Below are 19890 nucleotides of genomic sequence, written 5' to 3'. Positions count from 1 at the left end.
ATATTCAAAACACACAAATATCTGATGTGGGAAAATGTGGACAGTTCCCTAGAGCTTATTACGACCGTATTTAACCTGTGTATGTGGTTGTGTGTATATACAGACAGAGCAGAGGTTTCCATACCTTGCTGCACATTACAATCCCTGTAGAATGATCCAGTGAAGATTTAATTGTTTTGTTTCTCTTGGTTTTCACAACAAAGATGTCAGAGCAAGTCCCTAGAGAGGTAGGGAAAGCACAGTCTCTTTTTTCCCCCATCCCAATCCCACTATTTTCATCCAAGGCAATCTTAGAAATAGGCCCTATCCTAAAATTGACAATTTAGGAAGAACATGTTGCCAATTAGGTCATTCACAGAAAATATTAATTTAGCAACAGGAATCTATTATGGAAAAGAGAGACATGAATGCTGCATCCAAAGAAGTTTAATATCAATGGAAAAAAGTATTCCTCTTTGTCCAGCTTTGTATAATTAAAAAGTACCCCTGCATAAGTTTAAGGTGTACAATATGATATTTTGTGTGTGTATATAGTATTGTTAATTATAGTCACCATGCTGTACTTTAGATCCCCAGAACTTAGAAGTGAAAGTTTGTACTCTGACCAGTCTCTCCCCATTTACCCCATCCTCTGGTAACCATCAGTCTCAGTGTTTCTGTGAGTCTGACTTTTTAAAATTCCACATACAAGTGAGATCATGCATTATTTTTATTTATTTTGGCTATGCTGCGTCTTCATTGCTGCACGCAGGCTTTCTAGAGTTTCTGTGCAGACTTCCCTTGTTGTAGAGCATGGGCTCCAGGGGCCAGTGTCAGTAGTTGAGGCACACGGGCTTAGATGCTTCATGGCCTATGGGATTTTCCTGGACCAAGAATTGAACCCATGTCCCTTGCATTGACTGGCAGGCAGATTCTTAACCACTGGACCACCAGGGAAGTTCAGAGATCATGCATTACTTACTTGTCTTTCTCTGTTTGCCTCATTTCACTTTTTCACTTAACATAATACCCTCAAGGTTCATCCATGTTGCTAAAAATGTCAGGATTTCCTTCTTTTAAATAAATAAACTACTTATTTATTTCTGGCTGCGCTAGGTCTACATTGCTGTGTGCAGGCTTCCCGTTGCAGTGGTTCTCTTGTTGTGGAGCATGGGCTCTAGGCACCTGGGCTTCAGTAGATGCGATTCACAGGCTCTACCGAGTGGGTTCTGGAGTTGTGGCAAATGGGCTTGGTTCCTCCTTGGCAGGTGGGATCTTCTTGGACCAGGATCAAACTTGTATGCTTTGCACTGGCAAGCAGACTCCCTACCACTGGACCGCCAGAGAAATCCCAGGACTTTCTTCCTTTTATGACTGAATATTCCATTTTTTATATATATATATATAAATAAAACTTTGTATGGCTGCTTCCCTTGTCAACATATTCTTTAGCCATTCATTTGGCATCAGACACTTAGGTTCTTCCCAGATCTTGACTACTATGAATAATGCTACAATGAACACAAAAGTACAGGTATTTCTTCCAGATATTGATGTCATTTTCTCTGGATACATATTTATAAAATAGGGTTGCTGGATCATATGGTAGTTCCATTTTTAATGTTTTGAGGAACTTCCTTACCATTTCCCATAATGGCTTTGCCAATTCACATTCCCACCAACAATGCACAAGGGTGAGCTTTTCTGCCAACCTTGTTATCTCGTGTCTTTTAGATAACAGCCATCCCAACAGGTGATAGCTCATTGTGGTTTTGATTTGCATTTCCCTGAGGACTGTTGACATTGAGCACCTTTTTATGTACCTGCTGGCCATTTGTATATCTTCTTTGGAAAAATGTTCAAATCCTTTGCCCATTTTAAAATCAGTTGTTTTTTTTTTTTTTTTTTGCTATTGAGTGGCATTACTTCTTTACATATTTTGGATATTAACCCTTTCTCAGACATATGGTTTGCAAATATTTTCCCCCATTCCATGAGCTGTCTTTTCATTCTGTTGATTACTTATTTTGCTATGCAAAACATTTTTCGTTTGATGTTGTCCCACTTGTTTATTTTCACTTTTCTTCTTGTGCTTTTGGTGTCAGTCAAAAAAATTATTGCTAAGACCAATGTCATGAAATGTTTTCCTATGTTTTCTTGTAGGAGTAAAGTTTCAGGTCTTACATTTAAGTCTTTAACCTATTTCAATTCAATTTTTGTGAATGGTGTCCAGTTTAATTATTGTGCATGTGAATATTTCAGTTTCCCAACAGCATTTAGTGAAGAGACTATCATTTCCCTATTGACTATTCTTGGCTCCCTTGTCAAATTACCAGTTGACTGTACACATGCAGGTTTATTTCTGGGCTCTCGGTTCTATTCCATTGGTCTCTGTGCCTGTTTTTACGCCAGTACTATACTGTGTTGATTACTACAACTTGGCAATATAGTTTGAAATCAGAAGTAGGATGCATCCAGTTTTGTTCTTTCTCAAGACTGCTTTGGCTGTTAGGGGTCTTATGTGTTGCCAAATGAATTTTAGTACTGTTTTTTCTATTCTAGTAGAAAATGCCAATGGAATTTTGATAGATTACACTGAATCTGAAGACAGCTTTGGGTAATATTTTAATACTAATTTTTCTAAGCCATCGACCTGGGCTATCTTCCACTTATTTGTGCTTTCAATTTCTTTTATCAAGGTCTTAGTTTTTAGTGTACAGATCTTTTACCTTCTTGTTTAAATTTATTCCTTAGTATTTTATTGTTTTTGATGCTATTATAAATGGGATTGTTTTATTTCTTTTTTAGATAATCTCTATTAGTATATAGAAATAACCGATTTTCATAGGTTGATTTTGTATCCTGCAACTTCACTGAATTAACTTATTAGTTCTAACAGTTTTCTAATGGAGTCTTTAGGATTTTATTCAGAATTTGTTATAACAAATATTATGGGGTGAACTATTTACCTTGAAGGAAAATAACTATAAACCTAATTTAAACTAATTCAACCACTTCCTATTGCCAAGAGACGGAGTATCTAGTAACCAGTGACTGTATTTTACATTTACATTAAATTCTGTGAAGATCAGCTTGGTAGGATCCTCAAAGGACTTTATGTAAAACAATCACAAAAAGATAATAAAATATTTCTTCACCATTTACTGTGTGTCAGGGAACAATCTAAGCTCTAACGTATTAGCTCGTATAATCCCACACCACTTTTTTTGAAGTGGGCCTAGAATTATTCCTGTTTTATAAAAGAAGAGACAGGCACAGAGAATTTAAGTGACTTGCCCACAGTCACAGAGCTAGCAAGAGGTAGGGTTGGGATTCAAAATTAGAGGAGGCAAATTATACTAGGGATCCAAATTGCACCAACCGACACGTTTTATTTTGTCTATATAAAGTTTTAAAAACAAGCTATTACATATAAAATTGTAGATTTCCAAACTCCCTTGAAAACTGGGAGCTCCAGCAACACTGGGCCTCTAGCCCCATTAGGAAGTAGCAGAGCAGCACCTTCCTGAGTCATCGTATGCTCTTTCTCAGGTACACATCGCCCATCTCTCCCTTTAAGCTAATGAGTGGCCAGTTCAAGTCACACGACTTGGTACCTGCAGGAATTTGGAAGTGTGACCCCTGCCTTACCCAAACATTCCAGAGTCAACTATGTAGACCTACCATCTGAAACCCACACGCTTTTTTCTCAAAAACCAAGTTGGTTTTAAACCACACCCTGCGTCCCCCAGATGCTGGCTATAGACACTTACCTTCAGAGCAGCTGTCCCAGCATACTGTCTGCTAATGGAGTCACCATTGTTGGCCCACATTATCTGATAAATCCGATTGCATTTCACTGGTAATGGCTGCTCCGGGGGCATCACACCTAATTTTTTCAGCTAAAATGAATGCATTGGTAGATTAACTGCAGATAAGCCAGGAAACCATAGTATAAAACATATACTGCAGAGAAAAGGAAGCATATGCACGTACAATTTAGGACCCTTCAAGAAATGTTTGCAGACTTTTTTCAAAGTTAAGTACCACTTGAGAGAGAGCTTTATGAACTGCTACATCTGAATAAATAGAATAAAACATTCATACTGTTCTGGTGTCATTTTTAATATATATACTCATACTATTTTATCTTTCTTTTAAATTTGGCTACGAAGTAAAGCTATCAAAAAAATCATATAGAAACAACAATAACATAAATAGTAGCACAGCAGTAAGTGCTCAGTAAAGGTTAAGTCTGGTGCCATATGCTAAGAGCTTTCTAAAATAAATGATCTTTTATTCCTCATAACAAGTCTATGCAATCAATACTCTTTAGTACGCTCATTTTTGGATGTATCCTTTTTAGTATCCTGTCTAAACTATCTAGACTATCCTGTCTAGACTATCCATTTTAGTATCCTCATTTATGGATGAAAAGAAAGAAGTTTGGAGAGGCTCAGTTTTTTGCATGGGGTCAAAACACCTAGTATGTGGTAGGGCCAGGGCTTTGTCACCAAAGCCTAGCTGCTTCAATGCAACAGTAGAAGACTTCCTCTAAGGACAGTCACAAGGCTCGATTCAGGAAAACAAAACAAAACACCATGCAAGGAATATCAACCTTAGGAATTCATTACCCAGGTGTTGGAAGGATGAAAGCTCTAAAAGGAGACACAGAGGTAAGAGATGTAATAACTACAGGAAACAGGTGCCACCAGGAGGGTTGGGGCACAAAGGGAAGAGGCTGGTTCTGTGATGCCAAAGGACCCAGAGCCCCAGAGAGGGTACTGATGATGGGAATATAACACAGGTGAACAAACTTGTCCCTTTTTCCTCCTTCAGCCTCACAGTCTTCTTAGAAATGAATATTTACAATCCAGTGGACTCCAAATTACCTGTTGTTCCATGACCACTCGTGCAATGGCAGCTTGGACCACATTGGTGCGATCCAGGCAGTCCATGCAATTAACTCGAAAAATCCCTTCTTGTTTACATATTACTCCAGCTTGATCAACCCTTTTCAAAAACAGTATAGAATTACTTTACAAAGGAAATACTTAAAAAGTTTTCAAAACCCACAATTCTTTACAGTATAATGATAACAACAGCAACATTGGTTATCTATTTGCTTGGAATATCATGTGGCAGGCATTACTGAGACCTTTGTAAACATTATTATTAATTTATACAACAACCTGACAAGGAAAATATTACCCTCATTTTGAAAAAAAAACAATTGAGATGCAGAGTGACTTTCCTGAGTCACACAATTACTAGGCAGAGCTGACACAACCCCAGCTATGCTTATCTACACATTCAAAACCAGAAGGCATTTTAAAACAACATCCTGTTCCCTGCTTTTTGACTTCAAGCAGAAATGCATCTAAATGAGCTTGTACAGACTAATTCACTCTACCACCCGGGGTGGAATCATGACGCTTGCCTCACTCATCTAATTCGTCTGGCCACCTGTGGCCTTAAAATCTAATCAAATGTTCTCTTCTGTCCTTTAAGCCAATTTCTCCTTCCTACTTCTCCCTCCTATAGTCTGAGAATTATCTTTCTTCTCCAGCAATTTTTAAATGTCTCAAAACTGAGACCAAATACCTCTAAGCGTTCCTTCCCATGTTAGGGACCAAGAAGAAATGTAGAGGACAGAGTATTAGAAGGAATTAAAGAACAGTCATAGAGCACTTTGCTCCATTTTGCTAATCATCTGACACCTTCTTCCTGTTCAAAGCTAACAATGCCTAACGACTAATACTTTTGAAAAGGAGAATAGGAATCTGGGGTTGAAACAAGAAAAACAAAAAGTCTTTTCCAGCCTGCTATTATTTTAACGCTTACTGGTACTAGACAAAAAACATATGATCTGACAGACCAAGAGTTTGTCAAACTGATTTCTTATGAAATACCTACCAACACCACTTCATGTCAAGAATAATGTCATGAATGGCATCTGTTAGTGTTTGGACATTCTCAAACTTCATTCCTCGGCTAAAATATATGCCAAAAGAAAGAAAAACATCTTTAAGAATATTTTTTAAGCTTAAGATATGATATCTAAGATTGCTTGGAAAAATTAAAATTATTACTGTAAATATGAGATTAATACTACTTTAAATTATATGGGAAATTATATAAATATTTACAAGTAATCTGCATTATGAAAGAAAATATGCTTAAGAATACACTGAAACACATCACAGTGGCTGGAAGCTTCTTTCCCCACCAAAGTTTTCAATACCTAGGTAAATGAACCAACACTAGAGCCAGGCTTATGACAAAAGAAATGTGCTTTCAGAATACACACAAGTTAAAATTACCATCAAAATGATCGTTGTTTTCCAGATAACTAGTGAACTTATCCCAAGGGAGAGCATTATTACTAACAGAGTGTGAAGACGAGCCAGCAGGATAAGTTTTAAGTAAGGGAATGCTATTACTCCTGCCAGGCTCAAACTCAAGCAGAAAGAAAAAGCTCCATTAATTAAGTGAAGGATAAAAGGAACTCTAAATCTTGAAGTCATTTTGGAACAAAAAGACTGAATATTTCAGGAAGAATTAACTTTTTTAGGCAAAATAAAACCAATATGGAAATGGAACTAAGAAATGATAGTCTTCTTTCTAACAATGAGAACAAGATTTTCTTCCCAATAAGAAAAGAGAAGAAAAACTAAGGTCTCTGTGGCAGCAACTACTACTAATACTGGACCTGATCAAAACTCATCTCAGGAAGCCATCTTTTTTTTTTCTCTTTCTTTTTTTTAAATTATGAAAATATGATAACACATTTACAGGAGACTTGGAAAATACAGAACAAAGTTACATAGTTCTACTATACAATTCTTTTAAGTAGAGAAATTAAGATTTATATTTGGAGTTTCAATGTCAAACTCTCAAAAATTAATAGAATGAATAGACAGAAAAGTAGAAGGATACAGTTGACCTGAAAAGCACTATGAACCAATTTAACATAATTAAGATTTATACAATTTTTCAGGAAGCCATCTTACCAGTGCTCATGGAAATCAAATGAAACATAGGTGAGGTGTGAGTTGTTAAAGAGCAACACTTGTTTCAGGTAAGCATCACCAATTATTTTCTCTCTTCCTGCCTGGTCTACCAAATTAATAATAACCTGTGAGAGTGGGGGAAAAGAAAAAGTTCAGTTAATCAGATCTGAGACTCATGTTTTCACTGAATCTATTTAGAGTTATGTTTTAGAAATATTTTGTACCCAGACTTAGAAATTAATCCACTCAAGCATCAGTTTTTTCCCCTATAAAATTAGATTTTCATTTGTTACACTTTTTTAGGTTTATAAGAATTTACATCAATGGCAAGAATAATTTTACACATTATACATGTGCAATAACCTATTAGAATACATAATGAAAACAAGTTCCTTTATGATATTTTAAATCTCTAGAATAATTTTTAAAGAAATATACAAGACCTACATGTTAGACACTACGAAACGTTGCTGAAACACATAAAGGAAAACCTGAGTAAATGGAGAGAGACACCATGGTGCTGGATGGCAAGACTCAATACTGTAAAGATGTCAGGGCTCCCCGGGTTAATCTACACACTCAACAATTCCAGTCAAAATTCAAACAGGGTCTTTGTACAGACTTGGCAAGTTAATTCTAAAGTTTTTCTGGAAAAGTGAATAATATGGGGAAATTTGTGAAAAACAATAAAGAACTTGTCCCACTGAAGAGCAAAACATAGGTTAAATGTAGTGATTAAAACTATGGTATGTGTGCAGAAAAATGAACAACTCAACAGAACAAAACAGATGGCCAAGATAGACCTATGAACACTGAGGAATCTAAACTACAATGATATTATTCTCAGAGAACATGGACTATACTATACACAGACTGTACTGCAGATACTGTATATTACTATACTGTAATATACTATAGTAGCATACTATAAATGATATTGGGATAACTGTCTATTTACATGGGGGGACTTAAGTTAGCCCCTTCATTATATATAAAAGAAATTCTAGATGCATTAATGATCTAAATATTTTTTCTTCAAGTTATAAAAAAGCAAGAAGAATGTTGGCATGATTTTTCCCTAATTGTAGGATGTCACAGGACTTTCTAAGCATAATAAAAACCAGAGAGCATAAAGAAAAAGATGGACAGATGCGACAACATGAACATTTAAAACCTTTGTGTACCAAATGACAGTATAAGCAAACATTAAGAAAAACAGACGACTACCTAGGGGAATTATACCTGCAACACAAAACCATTAAAATACAGAGTGCTATAAATACAGTAAGAAAATACAGGTAAAGGATTCAGAAGATATTCAGAAGAGAAAATAGACAAATAGCCAATATACATGAGATTTGCAACTTTGTTAATAATGATACATAAATTTTAAAACAGAAAATCAGTTTTAATCTATAGATAGGCAAAAACCGAATACTAAATATGAACAGCATGGTGAATATGTGGAGAAATGGGTACCGGCTCTCGCTGCTAAGAGTATAAACTGGAATGATCTTTTTGGAAGCAACTGAGTGGTGGGTATCAACCTAAAGTTAATCTAATGTGTGATCCCTTAGACTGCAAGGAGATCAAACCAGTCAATCGTAAAGGAAATCAGTCCTGAACATTCATTGGAAGGACTGATGCTGAAGCTCCAATACTCTGGCTGCCTGATACAAAGAACTGACTCATAGGAAAATACCCTGATGCTGGGAAAGACTGAAGACAGGAGGAGAAGGGGACGACAGAGGATGAGATGGTTTGATGGCATTACCAACTTGATGTACATGAGTTTGAGCAAGCTCCGGGAGTTGGTGATGGACAGGGACGCCTGGCATACTGCAGTCTATGGGGTCGCAAAGAGTCAGACACAACTGAGCGACTGAACTGAATGTTTGATCCAGCCATATCACTTCTAGAAATTTAGTCTATACAGCACACACATATTTTAAAACGTGTAAAAGGTGTTCTCTGGGGAATTTTAGAATAGCAAGCAGAAACTATATCCTAAAGGTCCACCAGTGGAGAAGTGGTTGAATAACAGCTATCAGCTACTATGTGAAAATAGTTGCAGAACAGTGTATATGGTATAGCTTATAGCCTTCTTTTGACTTAAATTTTGAATGCATATATATGCATATGTCAAGATGTTTCTTTGCTGCAAATAACAAATCCCTGACTCAAATCTCAGGACAGAGTCTGTTTTGAACCTCAGAAGTCTGGAGGTTGCATGGTTCTGGAACTGCTTTATTCAGTAGTTACCAATACCAGCTCTTTTGTTCTACCATCTTTCACATATTGATCAATCCTCAAGCTAATGAACTAGCCTGGTTAAAGTTGCAGCAGTTACCAGTCAAATCCAGACACAACCACCACAGAAGGACTGTGGGTTCCTGCATCTCTTTTTATTAGAGCAGGAAATCTTGCCTGGAGCCTCCCAACAGACTTCTCTTCACATCAGACCTCATTGGTCAAAGTGCCAAAAACATACATTGGCCCACACCTATACCAACCACAGGCAAGAGCAACAGTACTGACACCATGACTGAGTCAGACCAACCACAGGACTACCTCCCAGGACAATTACCCAAGAGATGAGGCTGGATAAAAGCATATCTTTGGGGTACCATTAGAAAGGAACAGGTGACTGCTAATACCTATGCCCGTAAGTTTGATGTGTACAAACAGGTCGTGAAAGTCAGCAGGAAGCAGGAAGGGTGGTCAAGAGGTTATTTCTTCTACTTTCTTTACATACCTCAGTATTACTTCAATTTTTATAACAATTAGCTGTTACCACTGTAAGTAGGTGATACTACTTATTGGCTCTGTTGAGCTTAGTCGTGTCTGACTCTTAGCCCCATGGACTGTAGTCTGCCAAGCTCCCCTGTCCATGGAATTTTCCAGGCAAGAATACTGGAGTGTGTTGCCATTTCCTCCTCCAGGGGATTTTTTTGGAACTTGACTCAGAGATCAAACCCACATCTCTTGTGTCTCCTGCATTGGCAGGGGGTTCTTTACCACTAGAGCCTGCTGCTGCTGCTGCTGCTGCTGCTGCTAAGTCGCTTCAGTCGTGTCCGACTCTGTGCGACCCCATAGATGGCAGCCCACCAGGCTCCTCCATCCCTAGGATTCTCCAGGCAAGAACACTGGAGTGGGTTGCCATTTCCTTCTCCAATGCAGGAAAGTGAAAAGTGAAAGTGAAGTCGCTCAGTCGTGTCCTACTCTTAGCGACCCCATGGACTGCAGCCTACCAGGCTCCTCTGTCCATGGGATTCTCCAGGCAAGAGTACTGGAGTGGGGTGCCACTGCCTTCTCTGAGAGCCACCTGGGAAGCCCACAATACTACTTCTAACTACACATACTGCAAATACATGAAATTTTTTTCAGATTGTAAAAAATTCAAATGTGGATAAAGGTCACATCCTTCCTTACCTTTCCCTAAAGGTAACTCCTGCTACAAGTTTGAAGTATACCCTTTCAGGCCACCTAGGCACGTCCCTAAAAAAATGTGTATGCCATATGTAGGTGAGAACACACGTATATATGGAAGAGAACTGCATATGTATAAACGGCAGTTTTGTTTTGTGGGATTTTTTAAGTGGTAACATGCCATATGCTGTTATATAGTTTTCCTCTCACTCTACTATATTATTTTAAGATATTTTCACATTAGTACACACAGATGCATCTCAGCATTTTTAACTATTTGTATTCAACACTTTAGACATGCTGTGCTTTATCCATTGAACGCCTAATGAACAATCAGGGTTTTTTTAATGCTGCAATAAAGAAGGTTTATACATGCCTCCTTGATTGAACACGTTTCTCTCAAGGAGATTTAAGTTTTTTGTTTAATTTGTATTAGAGTTATCACTGCTCCACATCCTTGACAAAACTTGTATTTTCCATCTTTTTTATTTTAGTCATCCTAGTGTGTGAGCAGTGGTTTTAATTTGCATTTCCCCAATGATTAAGAAAGTGGAGTACCTTGTCCAGTTTATTGTACTTGGACTATCCTTTGTCAGGAAGAATCTGCTCAAGTCTTTTGTCCAGTTTTCTTTGGGTTGTACACCTTTTATGAATTTGAAGGCATTCTTAATGTACTCTAGATATAAGCCCTTTGTCATATATATGTCTTCTGCAACTTTCTGAATTGCCTTTCCATTCTCTTAATGGTGCTTTTTAATAATCAAGAATTTCTTTATTTTAGTAAAGTCAAATTACCAATTTTTCATTATGGTTGGTACTTTTAAAGTCTTATTTCATTTTAATAAATAATATACCACTTGTAGTGCTTTAATATTGAAAATATATAACTCAATAAAGTTTTAATAAAAATCAAAAATTTACTAAAGTCTACTTTTTTATTACTGTTAGTTCTTTTAAAACCTTGTTTAAAAGATTTAAGGTCAAAAGATAGTCTAACAATATTTTCCTTTAAAAGGCTTATTGTTTAACCTTTAATATTTAGATCCATATCTATCTGGAACTGATTTCTGTATATGGCATGAAGGGCCAAAAACCAAATTACTATACTAACAGTACAAGAGTATTTTATTTTGATTGATAATACCATTCAAAAATGGCCACAGCAATTTATGCTCCTCCCAGCGAAGTGTTGTTGCTGTTCAGTTGCTAAATCATATTCAACTCTGCAACCCCATGGACTGCAGCATGCCAGGCTTCCCCGTCCTTCTCTAGCTCTCAGAGTTTGCTCAAATTCACGTCCACTGAGATGGTGACGTCATCCAACCATCTCATCCTCTCTTGCCCCCTTCTCCTCTTGCCCTTGATCTTTCCCAGCATCAGGGACTTTTGCAATGAGTCAGCTCTTCACATCAGTTGGCCAAAGTACTGGAGCTTCAGCATCCAGTAGTCCTTCTAATGAATATTCAGGACTGATTTCCTTTAGGATTGATTGGTTTGATCTCCACACAGCAATGTGTGGCAGTTCTCATCTCCCCAGTTACCTGCCTTTATTTCTTCTTTTCACACTTTATATAATTTTTTCCAATGTGAGGATTTCCTTTTTATTTCCCTGCTGGGACTATCTTTGGGACTGCAAAACATTTATATATTAATTTTGCAAGAACTGAAGTCTATTCAATATTGAGTCTTTCCATCCAGGAACATGGTATTGTCTCTCTGTTTATTCAGGTTTTCTTCTATGTTCTCCAGTAGACTTTCCTTCCCAACAAACCCCTCCCCTCATATATATGCTATCTTTTTTGTATGTTCAATAGATTTTACGCTATTTCTTCCTATTTGTGCTATGGTTATAAAAATGCATCCCATGGCGTTATACCTTCAGACTGGTCACTGCTAATAGATAAGAAGAGTCACTGATTATTTTATATTAATCTATATGAAATCTGGTCATCTTATTGAAATTGTATTTCACCCAACAGTTTTCAAATGATTTTGGTTTATATGTTCACATATCTACATATTGACTGTATGAATACATAAGAAAGGTGTGCAAAGAAAAAAAGATACTGAAGGTTATTTCTAATTGTTACCTCAAAGAGGTGGACCTGAAAGATGCCTTTCATATCTTACTCTAGACATATCTCAGATTGTGATAACTGATAGTAGACTAATCTCATCTAAAACAGTTTAAAGTAGCTGACTTAATAATTGTTAAAGAATACTCTTAGCTTATGTGTTTCTTAACGTCATGACAAATGCCATTTTACTTAATTATGAGCCGTATGTCGTTATCTTCAAATTTAAACAGATGCACAACCATTTCTAAAAATATGAAGGAACACATTACTACAGATGAAATCCCACCTGTTTTTTGTAAATTTTCAGTTGTTCTTCGAAATGGGCACAGAAATAGGGAACCGTGTCCTTTTCACCTATGAAAAAGTGATACAAAATCTATTTTTCCTTCCCATGTTTAAGACAGAGTTTAGTGTCTATTTCATCTTTACTCTTACTTTAAACACTGACAGCCCAAATGTAACCAAGATTGTCTAAAACTAGTATTTTTAAATGAAGTGCTAAGCTAAAGATTTGATTTCTCTTTTTCCCCCAATTAGACTAAACTGAAACATACTGAAGATGTCAACTATGAAACTGTGGCATTTAATCTATATATTCAACCAACTTGTCAGAAAAGGTTTCATGTGGTTTATAATAAATTAATAAAAACCCCTTAAAGCAAGGATATTAAAAATTAAAGTTTACTGAAGTCTCACAAATATGAATTAAGTTTCGAGTGAACAATATTCTGTAAACAATTTTAAAATCAGCCCCTTTGAGTAATCTAATTATATTAATATGATTTAGCTATTCCGGTTAAAATACTTGAAGAAATTAAATCCTTAATATTTCAAACAACAAACCTTTCACAGCAAACATCTGAAAAGAGATTTTACTTATTCCATGAAGACACTGTCTCGTTAAGGTATTTCCTGCTTCTACACATACTGGCTATATTTACACTTTTCCAAAATTAAGCACTGTAGTAAAGTATTCTTCAAAGAAACAACAAATTAAAATCTGTGAAATAAGCTATGCGATGCTCTACTTTGCAATTTTTTATTGTTAATTACTTAAATTGTCAGCAACCACTATTATTAATGCTTTTAAGATTATTGTATCACTATTAAATCTCAGTGTACCAGCTACCATCTTAAATGAACTATCTGGCAAAATAAATCCAAACCTATGAAGTATCTAGGATTTTAAAAACATCTCCTCTGAAATCATCATTTGCAAACCAAATAACTGACAGGCTTACTTCTGTCCAGCCGAGGTCTTGGATTATATCTATACCCAACCTGGCTCCAGAAGACAGGCACAGAGCCTCGTGTCTGAATAAATGACAGAGTGTGATTATGCACATGAATTAACTGCTCAGTCTCCACATAATTTGCAACATTTCCATTTTTATCCACTCCTCTTCGCTTATAACGCATTCCTAAAAAAAAATTAAAACAGCAAAAATTTTAAAAATTAGTCTGGTTTGGGGGAGAATGGATACATGTACATGCATGACCAAGCCCCTTCACTGTTCACCTGAAACTATCACAATACTGTTAATTGGCTACAGCCCGATACCAAATCAAAAGTTTTTTAAAAAATTTAATGGAGTATTACTCAGCCATTAAAAAGAATACATTTGAATCAGTTCTAATGAGGTGGATGAAACTGGAGCCTATTATACAGAGTGAAGTAAGCCAGAAGGAAAAACATCAATACAGTATACTAACGCATATATATGGAATTTAGAAAGATGGTAACAATAACCCGGTGTACGAGACAGCAAAAGAGACACTGATGTATAGAACAGTCTTATGGACTCTGTGGGAGAGGGAGAGGGTGGGAAGATTTGGGAGAATGACATTGAAACATGTAAAATATCATGTAAGAAATGAGTTGCCAGTCCAGGTTCGATGCACGATACTGGATGCTTGGGGCTAGTGCACTGGGACGACCCGGAGGGATGGTATGGGGAGGGAAGAGGGAGGAGGGTTCAGGATGGGGAACACATGTATACCTGTGGTGGATTCATTTTGATATTTGGCAAAACTAATACAATTATGTAAAGTTTAAAAATAAAATAAAAAAAAAAAAAAACATTTGTCTTTCAGGATAGCCTTGGGGATCTAACATGCAACTGCTTGGCAGCACAGTATCAACTTACCCCAAAATTATGCCTGTATTCGCTAGTGTTTTTTAAAAGTTGAAGCTGAGATAATGCCTATAAACTAAAAGAGGAGGGTTTTCCCAAAGGTGCTAGCACTAAGGATTTATTACAGTGATACAAGCTGTCAGTGGGAACAACGGTATTTAGAAGCACATCCCAAGTGACTTACTGCTCTTTTCCACAATATACCTCCTTTTCTTTCCCCTTTTGTTAACACTCTCCCATTCACTTCTCTCCAAAAAATTGGTCCCCAATTACACCACACTACTGAGAGTCACTGAGCACTTTGAAACTGTTTTTCCAAATCCATTATTGCCATTAGCATTTCAATTCATCTGCAATGTTCCATTCTCGCTTGGATCTGATTTGCACACTATTACAGCCCTCCACTTACCTGCTCTGTGTCTACTTCGGCGTGAAATGAGAGCCACTAGAAATCGTGGGTAAATGTCATCTACACAGGTGGACTCCTGAGGTGGGGTCTCTGGGCTGCTTTTCTCATCGTCAGATGACTCATTATAATTAACCACAAGCTCTTCAATCTGCACAAAACCTTGGATGATGGGGATGATCCAAAAGTCCACATCTCGTGTCTGAAAATAATATGAACACCATGTTATTTCTATTCTGTACAGCACTGCTATACTTCCTTAAATCCAAGCAGTGGACATCACACACTTGCTAGTTTATTAGAAGCGAAACTTTCCACTCTTTAATCATATTTTCTGCTTACTGGAGAACACTGAGGAATGAAGGGAGGGAGGGGGCAGAGCCTTTCATTTCCTTTATGGTGGTCATTCAAGAAGAGCTGCCTGAGAGGGACCAGAACATAGGAGCTGGATGGCTAGGTACAAATGCAGGCTCCACCACTTACTGCCTCACTCAGGAGAATGACTTAACCTTTCCAGGCCTCCAGACATTCTGCTTTGTGAAATAAGACAACAACCTCATAAGGTTACTGTGAAGATTAAATGAGTAAAATCTAAAATGCCTGCCTGCTTAAAGTAAGGATTTAACAAATGTAGCTAATTCCTGTTGGTATAAAAGAAGATATAGCTTAAAGGTTGCTTTTCAACTCACAATTGTATTAAGCCTTTAGTAAAACCAACTTTGATCACTTAGTTATGAAACACAAAGGTCTATTCTACTTTCTAGTTTAGACAAAGTCTTGCTTTGTGCCCAGCTAAAATCTAAGCAGTCAATGAACCAAAAAAAAAATCATTTCCATAAATATTTAAAAAGTCATCCAATGTAATTAGGTAAGTATTAATTAAAGGCAAAGATCTCCTCTTAGTCTTTAAGACTAAAAATACTCAGAAAATTTCTCAACTGACTGTATCCGGGGACAGTAAAGGATGAAAAGTGCTCCAGAGAAGTTGTTCTTTGTCCCTCTTTCTCCCCTGCCTCCATATCTGTATCTACCCTTGATACAGATTTCAGCATCAACTTCAAATCCACCCCCTTTTTTTTTTTTTTTACAACCGTATCTTCCAAGTCCCCTCACAGTTCTGTTTTATGGAGCCTGTAGACAGGATCTCAGGAAGGTGATTAGAGTTGAAAACAGTGAGGCGAAGAATCTATCCACATTCATTATTTTCATTACCATTCTCATTATTTATAATTTTGTTCCAGCAATAAATGCAAATGAGGAAACAGGAACATTTAATAACTGGGATTCCCTAGTGGCTCAGACAGTAAAAGAGTCTGCCTGCAATGCAGGAGATCTAGGTTTGATCCCTGGGCTGTGAAGATCCTCTGGAGAAGAAAATGGCAACCCACTCCAGTATTTTTGCCTGGAAAATTCCACAGATGGAGGAGCCTGGCAGGCTACAGCCCATGAGGTCACAAAGTGTTAGACATAACTGAGCGACTTCACTTCACTATCTCATTAAAGGAAAACTGGGCTTCAACATTTCCAGTGGGTAAAAACAAAATATCTTTTAGAGGAACTCTATGGATTTAGTTCCATATCTTTAAATTACGAATGTCCTATGGGAACCTGCTAAAAAGATAAGTCTGTGGCCATATAGCTGAACTGTGAATCGCCTTAAAACAGTACCTTGGTTTTCCCTAGCTAAATGATTCCCATTCTACAGGGTAAAACATTATGTGAGTTTTCAAATTTCTTTTAGTACAACTTAAAAATATTTGCTTAACAATTATAACTACCTTAGAATATTTCAGAAACAACTACTCACACCAATCTCAGTAAGGTCTTGTATCATGTATTTATTCCAAAAAAATCGGTCATCAACCTGGAAAAGGTAGAAAACAAATAGGTCAGAAACACGTTGCTTCAGTTTTCCCACAGAGGCCACACAGGTCCATAAATTGCTCTGGGGGCAAACCCTGCTCTGAGCTGTGAGGTGTACCTTTTGCCAGAGGGGACGGGGGTCCTCCCCAGCGCTTTGCCTTTGCACTGAATTGGTCAGGTCGTAGGTCAAGCTATAGTAAAAGGATTCCGAGTCCATGAACATCTTCAGCAACTCCTCGAGTAATCTTCTCTCCAGCTTCTCCTTTTCTTTACTTTCCTTAACCTATAAGAAATGTATCCACTATTACTGCAGGAATTAAATGCAAGACATTATGTGGATACCACACAACTCCCTAGGAGAAAAGTGAAAAATAATCCCAAGGACATGCAGGGACAGTGCTTTAAGATGATGAGTAGTCTGAAAATAAGTCTCCCAGCAGGAAAGTCGCCCCTCCATTTAAAACTAATCGAAGATGAATTCTAAGCCCATATCAGTCAAACTCTTACTTTCTTTTTATTAGGAGCAGACACATTGGATTTAATATGCGTAAAGGTCTTCAGTAGAAACTTTGAGTCATCAGGAGATGGTATAATCTTCTCTGGTTTGTTAATTCCAAAATGATGCTTCTTACAGAGCTACATAATTAGGAAGAGAAAGAGAATTCATTATTACTAATATCTGCTTGCTAAATGTTCTAGCATGAGTGCACAAGTGTAGCTACTGCTCAAGCATTGTGGTTAAAACCTCAAGAGCAAGTAAAATGACCAAGCAGTCCACTGATATTAGAAAACACAGCTGTGGTTTCAAGGATTAGAAAGCTACAGCAGAGCACAGGCGAAAAATACAGGGCAGGACATACTTGGGGGTTATAGTAAGCTCTTATCTAATATAACTGAAGAATAAAATGCTCTGGTTGGGGTTCATTAAAGCTTTACAAATTGGCATTTAAGATTTCCCACGTGGCTCAGTGGCAAAGAATCTGCCTGCCAATGGCAGGAGGCTCCGGGGTGGAGAAGATCCCCTAGAGGAAGGCATGGCAACCCACTTGAGTATACTTGCCATGGATAAATCCTATGGACAGGGGAGGCTGGTGGGCTACAGTCCATGGGGTTGCAGAGTTGAACACGACTGAAGAGAATTGAGTATGTACAGGCACACAAGATTAAAATTATTGCAATATACACATTTTCTATGCTCTAGGAACATTTCTTTACAGCAATACGTGCTAAATATTAATGCTAGTTAGTGGAGTGTTTTGGGTGAGAAGATGCCAAGAGTCTGCTCTATTAGGAATCTTAAAATCTGGACATTTCAACTACTCTTTCCCCTTCTATCCTCACATACACACTGATAAAATCAGCATAAAAACACACTCGTTGGGTCCAGAGATTAAATTTGAAGAACCAAAAAGTTGGAGCTGCAGGAAATGAGCAGCCCACAAAGGTGAGGAAGAGGATGGAAAGGTTTAGACAAGAGAAAGGCACAAAGGTTCTAGAGACAACTATCTGGTTAGAGTCGAGCATTTTACATATAATTTCATGTGACTCAACACACAAACCAAACATTCTAAAGGGGACACATGGATTCTATTAACCATATGCAGACTAATGCCATTTTTTCAATACACTGGTTTTATTGCTGTGCTAAGTGCCAGAACCCTGTTAGGAGGTAACATTTACTATATGCTTATTATTAGTAGTGTCTTACTTACAAAATAACTATTACTAGATAATAGGATGAGAAAAACAAGGAGAGCAAAAACTAGTCCAAGTTGGGTTTTTTCCCTTTAATTATTAATTATTTGTTTTTGGCTGTGCTGCATCTTCACTGCTGTATTGGCGGGGGGGCGGGGGAGGGGTGCTTTCTCGAGTTGCAGCGAGCTGGGCCTGCTGTCTAGTTGTGGTGCACAGGTTTCTCATCGTGGTCACTTCTCTTGTTGCAGAGCACAGGCTCATCCCAGACCAGGGACTGAACCTGTGTCCCCTGCACTGCAAAGCGAATTCTTAACCACTGGACCACCAGAGAAGTCCTAGTTCAAGTTCTGATAGTAAGTTATTTTTTTAAAAAAAGGAAGGAGGCTGTTCCTGTTTTATCAGATTGGAAATGGAGACTGATAATTGAACCAAGAATTTACATGTAATGCAATCTTATGGGGTTTATGTCTTTTTAAAGCTCTGGCTATCAAACACTCAATTTACATGGGTTTCACAACATGACTACAACTTTACATTCCTCCTGGCCTACCAGGGGAAGACAAGGGAACCCAAGGGGAAGTAAAAAAGATCTACAGTCATCCTGCTGAAACTCGAACTAACTTAAATTTTCTTCCAAGGCTTTCCTTGGTGGCTCAGAGGTAAAGAATCCACCTGCAGCGCAGGCGCCACACCAGATTCTGGTTTGATCCCTGGGTCAGGAAGATCCCGAGGAGGAGGGAATGGCAACCCACCCCAGTATTCTTGCCTGGAGAATCCCATGGACAGAGGAGCCTGGTGGGCTATAGTCTGTGGGGTTCCAAAGAGTCAAACACAACTGAAGCAACTTAGCACACACACAAGCAAAACTAACCAGATCATGACATGATGGGGAAGGAGAGAGAAAAAGCATATGGATGTTGCTCCAGCAGTTCTCCCTGTTCCCTTCTTTCTGCCTGATCACTCAACCAGCACAGAAACACAGATATTTCTCTCCTCTAACACCTTCGTGTGCCAGCTAGGATCCTATGTCTTTACAACCCTCACTGCCTCCAATTCCTCTCCTCCTGTTCTCTCCCCAGCCCACTGCAACTTGGCTTTGGCCCTCACCACTCCACCTTAACCTATCTTCAGTGTGACCCATGTGGTCTCCTTGGCTAAATGCAATGTGGATTCCTGGTCCTCATCTTAACTGATCAGTAGCATCTGACACAGTTCCTCTGTCCCTCGTCCTCTCTGATACACTGTCTCACCTGACTTCCACTGGCACTCTTTACCTCTCTTACTGGTTCCTT

The 19890-nt window shown here is 37.9% G+C and overlaps 1 protein-coding gene across 3 annotated transcripts in view; it reads right to left on the bottom strand.

Moving 5' to 3' along the window:
* The window catches only part of INPP5F (inositol polyphosphate-5-phosphatase F), a 94147-nt gene that overhangs the window by 14546 nt on the left and 59711 nt on the right, over positions 1 to 19890 (bottom strand). For 2 of the 3 annotated variants that reach the window (XM_061403651.1, XM_061403652.1), the window contains exons 4-13: positions 17411 to 17539; positions 17022 to 17186; positions 16848 to 16904; positions 15044 to 15242; positions 13741 to 13920; positions 12786 to 12853; positions 6993 to 7117; positions 5896 to 5973; positions 4872 to 4992; positions 3753 to 3881 (exon numbers count right to left, since the gene is read on the bottom strand). In XM_061403651.1, coding sequence (XP_061259635.1) covers positions 3753 to 3881; positions 4872 to 4992; positions 5896 to 5973; positions 6993 to 7117; positions 12786 to 12853; positions 13741 to 13920; positions 15044 to 15242; positions 16848 to 16904; positions 17022 to 17186; positions 17411 to 17539 — 1251 coding nt within the window. Of the gene's footprint in view, positions 1 to 3752; positions 3882 to 4871; positions 4993 to 5895; positions 5974 to 6992; positions 7118 to 12785; positions 12854 to 13740; positions 13921 to 15043; positions 15243 to 16818; positions 16905 to 17021; positions 17187 to 17410; positions 17540 to 19890 lie in introns of those variants that run through there. The other variant, XM_061403653.1, reaches the window with a different exon arrangement.

The sequence above is a fragment of the Bos javanicus genome, chromosome 26, assembly GCF_032452875.1.
Source record: "Bos javanicus breed banteng chromosome 26, ARS-OSU_banteng_1.0, whole genome shotgun sequence".
In the NCBI taxonomy this organism is placed as follows: domain Eukaryota; kingdom Metazoa; phylum Chordata; class Mammalia; order Artiodactyla; family Bovidae; genus Bos; species Bos javanicus.
The sequence above is the reverse complement of the archived record's forward strand: the minus strand, read 5'-3'. Positions and strand labels throughout refer to the sequence as shown.